The sequence below is a fragment of the Agrilus planipennis genome, unplaced genomic scaffold, assembly GCF_000699045.2.
Source record: "Agrilus planipennis isolate EAB-ADULT unplaced genomic scaffold, Apla_2.0 scaffold183, whole genome shotgun sequence".
NCBI classification, from domain to species: domain Eukaryota; kingdom Metazoa; phylum Arthropoda; class Insecta; order Coleoptera; family Buprestidae; genus Agrilus; species Agrilus planipennis.
Window position 1 is genome coordinate 424,456 of NW_020438983.1, and position 9,189 is coordinate 433,644.

A 9,189-nucleotide genomic window follows, 5' to 3' on the forward strand; every position below is an offset into this window, starting at 1 on the left:
TGACAATTTCAGTCTTAGATCAGGTTCTGCATTTAACGTTTCAGTACTATCATCTCGATTATCATGTCTCGTTTCTAAACGGCTCGTTATTAACCATCGATCCATAATAAAAATATGCTATAATAATAATTAAATTAATAATTATTAAATCATTTACACGAGAACTTGACAGTCACAGTATCACTATCACTCAAGCTTTAATAGTGCTAAGCCTATGTATTGACGAAAATATTGAAATTTATTATCTGTAGATTTCTTAACAAACAGGCAGCGAACAATCTGTTTTACAGTGGGTGTGTTCTTTAATTTTTGTGTTTTTGTTTTGTTTTTGTTTTGCTTTTGATTTTAATGGCGTTTTAAAAAATCCGCCATTACAATATTATTTTCGCGAACCCCCTCTGCAAACACTGCGAACCCCCAGGGGTTCGCGAACCACCGGTTGGGAATCACTGCATTAAACCATCTACAAACCTTGTGAACATAAGAGATCAATTCATCTTCAAAAATGCATCACAGTATAAAAAAATGCAGTCTTATAAGTGCATTGTAAAGTCTTTATAAAAAAATATTTGCAACTCGATCAATAATGATAGAAATAAGTCTAATTTTGTTACTCGAGGGTTTTGACAGTCATTGAACACGAATATGTAGGCACCGACGTTTTCCAAAGTACCTGGAGCTCAGGATTATCGTCATTCACGTCGTCTCCGGGAGTTATATTTTGAATTAATTGAAAATCAATCGAAATTACTTACTCGAAGATTTTGAGGGTCGCGACGGCTTCCGGGGTACTTGGGACCCAGGGCAACCGTCATACACGTGCTTTTCTAAAGAGGTGTTTCATTAAAATTTCAAACAAAAAAAAAAAGAAAACAGAAATTATCGAAGGTGGAATAAATAAATGTTTCGTATAAAAAATTTAAATTAACTATTCACATATTTTTATAAACATTCCATTTGACTATATTTAAATTAATACTTACATATCTGTGAGCAAATAAAAATTGTAGCGACGAAAATCTTTTGCCTCCCACAAGTTTCGCCTACAATACAGACCTTCTTCAAGGACTGCATACTCTAAATAATTTAACATGTGTCAATCTATTGTTTATTATTTTCAATATAATTATCTATTAAATGGTACGTATTTCATCAGTTTTAGCAAATGAGTGATGAAAATAGTAATAAAATTGTTTGAGTGTCCTATCAAATAGTACTTTATGTACTATTTATTTATGATATAAGTTCAGTACTATGATATAAGTTCAGTACATGGTAGATGCACTGATTGTGCTTAAACGATGAAGTAATCGTTTCGTGTTTGGATATGCACGGTTGGGAAAAGAAAACAACTTATATCTAATGCACATATTGAATATTTTGTAGAAAATAATCAGCGGTGTATAACTTTCCCATAGTACACCGTACAAATGCCTTTATATTCCTAGTGGGGTAGTCGATTAATAAGGAAACGAGAATATAATGTGATGAATCAGCGCTTTCATTAATTGGCGTGTGAATATTAATCCCAATTTATATCATTATGAAATGCAAATAAATATCAATAGTTGCTAATGTCTATCAGTTAGTTACGGTTTCTGAATGATTAAATGTACATTATTACAATTATGATTTTGCAATAGAATTTGTATTAATTTATTTGTGAGAAATCGCAAACTTATTTTAAAAATAAAGAAAGCTCTTAAGTATCCCAACTACTCACATGTTCGCATTAACCAAAAAAGAGGAAAATTATAGCCTAGATCATCAAAAGAAGAAGCCGAAGAAACAAAAGAAAAGGAAACTATATGAAAAGAAAAGAGATAGACTTAAAAGAGAGTGGATTGATAGATCAAAAATGTAATAAGGAAAGAGATGGAAGCAATAGAGGAAAGTAGATATAAGGCGTTGTATAAAATGGTCAGAACTAGAAAAAGAAAAACTAAAAACTGATGAACGAACATCGCAATTTCTGATGTAAAGAGAAGCTGAAGGTGAGAAATAAGAAGCAATTGAGAGGCAGTGATGACCACGACCAATACTGTCCCAGTCTTGGTATTGATCCCAGTTTTACGTATTCGGCGTCCTGGTCTTAGTCTTGCGTGTTATGCTTTGGTCTTGCTCATTTAATCTTACGTTTTTTCATTTACCGACACAATAATTGTCTTAAATGCTGAAATTTTCTGTCATGCATGTGAGTTTGTCATGACTTTTTAAGAAAATAACGTCGATAGATGTGAGAGTTACGAAAACTCGAGAACTTACCCTTCCTCGAACGCATAAATTGTCCTTCTAGTGAACAAAATAGTACAAAGTACTTGAAGCAGTAAGAAATATCGAAAAAAATTAGTTGATCTCTTTATCTCAACCATGTGTTATTCAAACATTCTTGTAGATCCATTTTTTCAAGTAGTGATAAAATTTCTTTTCTTTTTATTTGGTCTTGTCTTGTTATATTGGTTTTGATTTTAGATAAGCTCTAGTTCGTTCTGTCTTGGTTTTAGTCTTGGTCTTGTTCGTTCAGTCTTGGTTTTAGTCTTGGTCTTGTTCTTTCGGTATGGTCTTCGTTTTTTATTTATTTATAAGGATGTGACAATAGAGGAAAGGAGAATAGACAGGATTATGCTACAAATGGGTATGCAAGAAAAGGTGAATAATAATGATAAAGAACTGAGGGTGGATTATAAAAAGTTATAATTAGAGGAAATATGGTTAGTATGGGACGAAGAAAAGAAGAGGATGATAGAAGGTGGAAAGAAGACATTTCGGATTAATGGTGAAAACTATGTGGGGAAGAGTGGGATTGGTGCCCAAAAAGAATATTAATCTCGTGGCGTGGAATGTAGCAGGTTTGAAGAATAAAGATAAATGTATTTGGGAGTTTTTTCTATAAGGACATAAGACGAAATTTAGATGATAGTTATAATTGGACATTTTTTAATGCAACAAGAATGTAATTAAATTTGTTGTGCGTAATAGGGAGATGATAATTTACATTAGTGTGTGAAATGGGAACGAAATTGCTGGTTTATGTACACCACGTTTTGTTAAAATAAATGCTACTTACAAAAGGAGTAACTCGTTTTTGTTTTAATTGGAAATTTATTTTAATTATTAATATCTATTTTACTGTGAATTCGTCATTTTTTATTTAATTTACATAATAGCAGTTATCAATCGTAAAAATAAATAAGTACGGAATAAAAGATTTATGTAGAAACACTTATTTTATTTTTAAAAACAATTGAATATTAACTACACGCATCTAGCAACAATAAATATGTAAGGGTATACTATTTTCAAACCATATTTTAAGTTTTCCTTTTTCCTTTTGAATTAGTAATTTGTAGTTGTGTCAAATTGGACGACTGGTAACTTTTAAAAATTTCCAGTATGCTATTGTATACCCGTTGTTTAACGTGTTTGGAATAAATGAAATCGTTGTGGTTGTAATGTTTCACTTCTTTAATGTACTTGTTGTAGGGCAAGTTCGCAACTAGTTTTTTGCAATCCTAATAAAATAATAAAATATATAAGTTCCCAATCGTTGACACTACAGACATTCATTATAAATTGTAATTTCACGCGAAAATATTTACAGCTATCGTGATGAATTACACTACCTGGCACAGAGATCTAACTTGAGAATCTGAGCTCTAAGGACTGGAAAACTTGGCGGTGATATAAAACATTAAAAAGCTCAAACCCCAGCATCAAAACAGGACACTTTTATTAATGTTTAAAATCGAATACAACAATAAACTTTTGTAAGCAAGGAAAATTCACCAGAGATATGGGTCATCCATGTATTGTGACTATTATTGAGATATATAAAATTGAAATGTCGGTGCGGTACAATACAATATGTATTTCTACACTTGGTAAATCATGTGTATGAAACCAATTGATTTAATAAAAGCGCCGTATGCTGTTCAAGGATTCCGTTAACAGCCAAAAGGAATTTGTCTTTTATTGGTAACCATCAAAACTGAGCAGTATCGGGACACATAATTCAAATCTGCATACAGTATTCGGATACTATTTGTGAATCCGACTACTGTAACCGAATCATTCAGGAAAATGTATCCGTTGATAAAGTATTCGTATTCTGATATCTTTTATCTTTCCACGTCACAATTTATTATTTCCGCATCAAATTTTCCAGCGAGATAGTAGATACTATCTGCTCGAGAGTAGTAGGGAGTGTCTTATCTGATTGAGGTTATTAAAACAAAAATAATGATGTACCTCGTTTTCCAATGTTTATATGACAAAATATCTGTATATGTTACCCGGAAAAAGTATCTAGATACATATAGATATTTAGAATAAGTGCAGAGCCAACGGTATCTGCCACCCGGTTCAGGAACTAAATTTGTCGCCCCATCAGCGTAGCCTGAAATCAGTGTGTGCGGGAGGGGGCATTCTAAATACGACTGTTTTGGGTTTGTAGGAGTTGCAGCATAAAAATAAGATGTTATATCTGAGTTTGTTGTCGGTATTATCGAGATTTTTAGACTTCTCGTTATAACCACGTTCCACAGTACATCAGTTTGTGAACACCCCGGCCTTATTTCGTTTTTGGGCCTTCGACAGACTTTTAGTACAGCTCGAGTGCTGTGCATCCCCGACTAAGCACTCTTTGGAATATATTTTTAACCGACAAAAAAAAGGTTCTCAAGTCGACGCGTATAGTTTTTTTTATGTATGACCACGCATAACTTTTGACAGAGTAGTCCGATTTTAATAATTGTTTTTTTATTGTAAACGGCATACCCCGATGTTGGTCCCATATAAATTTGAAAAAAGAATTCCAAACCTAACAGGGGATGATTGTTGATTGTTGTTCGCTCACTGATAGTAATGTATGACCACCCATAACTTTTGACAGAATAGTCCGATTATGATAATTCTTTTTTTATTGGAAAGGAGTGTCCCATGTAACCTTGGAAAAAATCTAACCCTAAGGGTAGGAAAACATGGGATGATTTATAGTAGCAAAATAATAATAGTAGTAGTAGTAGTAGTAGTAGTAATAACAGAAAAAAACCAACCNTCGAAATTTGACATAATACATAATTAGCCATACCGATCTGCATATTTTCCAAAAATTAACTCTCTAGGTCTATTGTAGAAGGAAAAGGGAAATTTAAATGTCTGTGCTACCATCACAAAGCTGACTGTATCTGTGCTACATAAAGATATGTTTGTTTTTTAAATATTATGAGGATGACACTTTAGGTGTAGAAACGACTTTTAGGTTGTTAAAACTATATGCGATTCTACAACCCGTTTTGTTTAGTTTAGTTTTATAGTACTACTCATTTAATTTCTTTTGTATTGAGGGAAGAAACGTTTAGTGTGTTGAATTAAATATGAAAACAAAAGATGATTTTAAAGAGCAGAATATTCTAAATAATGTCAATTTTTTGTTAGTCGTTATTATTTATGGTTCCTAATCTATTACCTAGGGAAGTGTTTATATTATTTATCCAAACGTAACTGGTATCGAATACACCATGCAGTAGGAATACGGGTTGTTTTCCTGAAATACCTTCTTTATTAGCAGATATTCTGTCAAGTATCCTATCACTTGTTCCACAATAGATGTATGTTGGCACTTTAACTTTTGAAAGGCTGTACGATGGTGTTTTACGAATGCCATACGCCTTTAAATTTCCATGTGGACCGTAGTCATACTTTTGAAATTCGTCAGTTCTAAACAGCTGTCCGTAATGAATTCCAGTCTTTATCGAAACATTGACAGATGGGTGCCCAAACAATGGTTGAATGACATCCTATAACACGTGGACACGTTAAATTGCCATATTACACCGAAGTTATGTTATGAATTTGGTATTTTTTAATACCCATCAAATCCAGCATTTACTTCTATTAATGTCTTGCAAAATGGTGTAGCAAGGGGCGAATCATCACAATCACGTGTAACAAACTGGTACATGTTTGATAAATTGATGTGTGTTACTCTCGACGGATTAAGCAGCCACTGAAAGATACGATATGAGATAATTATTATAGTAAAAATCACTTGACAAATGAGTATTGTTTATCGTTAATGGAAATTCCAAGAGGGAAATAAGGGAAGGCGTTTAAATTTTCAATAATTTATTTAAAAATTTCTGCAGGATTTCAAGTTACTTATAAATATTATTTTTTTGATTAGTAATTTATTTTATGAGGTCTACTGGACATGGATCAAACCGAAATTACTCTCTGGAAAGGAGTTGATATAATATCAAATTATTGGTAATATACCTATGGCCGTCGACTGGTATTTACAGGGAAGTGTTAATTTGACAGGTAATTTATAGAAGTGGCCGATTTTAGGTATCTAGTATGTCAGATAAGTCAGGACGGAAGGACTAGTAGGGATATAAAGCAGAGGATAGCGCAGAGTCGCGTCGCCTTCAATAAAAAGAAGTAACTTCTATGCTCGCAAACGCTTAATTTAGAAATTCGAAAAAACATGTTGAAGGTGTATGTTTGGAGTACGGCACTGTACGGTGTGAAACATGGACAGTGGGCGCGGCGGAAAGAAATGGTTACAAGCGTTCGAAATGGATGAGGATCCCGTGGATAGAGAAGGTTAGAAATGAAAAGGTATTAGAAAGAGTAGAACAGAGGACTCTATGGAAGTCAATAAGAAATAGGCGAGATCGGTTGGTAGGACACCATCTCAGGCATGAAGTTCTAGTCAGAGACTTATTAGAGGCAGAAGTAGAAGTTAAGAGGAGTAGAGGTAGACCTAGATTAGATTACTGTTCGCAAATAGTTAAGGATATGGGTTGTTCTAGCTTTAGGGAAATGCGAAGATTAGTTCAGGATAGGAAAGAGTGGAGCTGCGTGTCCAACTAGTCTTAGGACTGACGAACTTATAATGATGATGTGTGGTGCTGATGAGAACTAATAAAATTTAAATAGTCATCTGTATGTGATAGTCTCCATAAATTGCTGGCCAGGAACGTAATGTTGCATTATTAAAATGATGTAATATTGGAATGATTTGGGAATAAGGAAGTAATTGCAGAAGGTGTCTAATTTTTATTGTAACATTAGCAGAAAAGCCTTCTCAAGAAAACTTGAAAGCGATACCTTGTAAAATCTTAAGGATTTGTGAATGAAAAGCATGTGAATGATGGAAACCTACCTTATTGCCAGTCAGGAGTGTTGATGATAATCTCGTTAATTCATTCGCATGTCCTAAAAAGACAGCAGGTGCCAATGTAACGGCAATTTTAAATTTTTTTACAGCCATTTCGGGAAACGTTGAGGCATACACATAAAAAACAGAACCACCTTGAGAATGGCCAACGTAGTATATGGTGTCGCTAGCATTTGTTACATTTAATATATAATCTATGCAAGCAGGTAGATCGTAAACACCCATTTCATGAAAACTAAAAATTTCAGAAAAACTTTATTACATTGATAATGTAACAGCTTGGGAAAATTGGTGGTTTATGGATTACCATATACATATCTGTATACCATACACTACCTAAAATTCCAATATTGTGGACTTAATGGAGAGTACTTTAGGTGAGTGTTAGAATACGGATTTCCTCTAGAGTTTCCCATCCAAACGTCAAAATTTTCATCAGACAACAAAAAAGCTAAAATATTTTTGCAATTAATCAACACTTCGTATAGACATACATTAGTCTTGCTATTTGTGCAGTTGATGCTTAGTGAAATTTCGTATGGGACCGGCTTTAGGTTTTATAAAAAAATATTTGGTAATCAATACTAAAAGGCTATAACAGGCATGTGAAAGCACGTGATAGGTAATTACAAATGCAGTTCATTCTCGCTACTCACTGCTATTAGGATACAAAGTTCAAAAAAAGATATACATTATTATTAATCAAATAATTTATGATAAATAGTAAAAAGTCAGTAGGAATATTGTTCATAAAACAATTTCTTTATAATTATATAGATTTAATTTATTTTGTATTTAAATGGTTCTACATTTTTAAAGAATAACTGGAACTCTCATTATTTATACTAGTATTTACTGGTTAACAAATAAACTCGAAATTTGACATAATACATAATTAGCCATACCGATCTGCATATTTTCCAAAAATTAACTCTCTAGGTCTATTGTAGAAGGAAAAGGGAAATTTAAATGTCTGTGCTACCATCACAAAGCTGACTGTATCTGTGCTACATAAAGATATGTTTGTTTTTTAAATATTATGAGGATGACACTTTAGGTGTAGAAACGACTTTTAGGTTGTTAAAACTATATGCGATTCTACAACCCGTTTTGTTTAGTTTAGTTTTATAGTACTACTCATTTAATTTCTTTTGTATTGAGGGAAGAAACGTTTAGTGTGTTGAATTAAATATGAAAACAAAAGATGATTTTAAAGAGCAGAATATTCTAAATAATGTCAATTTTTTGTTAGTCGTTATTATTTATGGTTCCTAATCTATTACCTAGGGAAGTGTCTATATTATTTATCCAAACGTAACTGGTATCGAATACACCATGCAGTAGGAATACGGGTTGTTTTCCTGAAATACCTTCTTTATTAGCAGATATTCTGTCAAGTGTAAGGATGTAACCATCTTCAGTGATAACAGTATGTGTTTCGGCACGATAACCTTTTTGTTGGATTATTTGAGTCTATTAAAAATTTATTGAACATTTATCGACTTATTTTATTTAATTTACTATCGTCATATCTAAGCATTAAAAGTGATTTCTTAAAAAAAAATGTATGACAAGGTATGTTTAGACAAAACATATTGTAATTGATAATGAAGAGAGATTATTTTTTGAAAATTTTTAGTGCTTATTAATACGCTTATTATAAACTACATACGGTAGTATGTGGAGTCTTTTTGGAATGCTTAACATGATCTCCCATAACATTGCTATGGTCACCAGCAACTAAAACCATTATTAATAGAAAAACAGTTTTCATTTTATACTACAGCAAATTTACAACTGAAAAAAAGTCAAAAGACAGGAATTTATAGGCAATTTTTGAAATGGTTATCTTTTACTTATACATGTTTTAATAGCTGTGGACATTATTGTAGATAACAATGTTTTTTTATTTTTCATACACATGTATAGATATGCATCGTATATGCCATTACGAATAATTCGATACTTTCAATTCCGCCTAGGCGCTAAACTGTATGAAGACAGTG

At 32.6% G+C, this 9,189-nt stretch overlaps 1 protein-coding gene across 1 annotated transcript; it reads right to left on the bottom strand.

Moving 5' to 3' along the window:
- Positions 1-5,668: 5,668 nt before the first annotated feature.
- Positions 5,669-8,957, bottom strand: LOC112904735 (lysosomal acid lipase/cholesteryl ester hydrolase-like). Its single transcript, XM_025975577.1, has 6 exons — positions 8,856-8,957; positions 8,467-8,656; positions 7,520-7,634; positions 7,169-7,418; positions 5,871-6,007; positions 5,669-5,798 (listed from the first exon to the last, which is right to left on the bottom strand). Exons 1-6 carry the CDS (start codon positions 8,955-8,957, stop codon positions 5,750-5,752), a joined length of 843 nt encoding a protein of 280 aa, XP_025831362.1. The 3' UTR covers positions 5,669-5,749.
- Between the last annotated feature and the right edge of the window lie 232 nt (positions 8,958-9,189).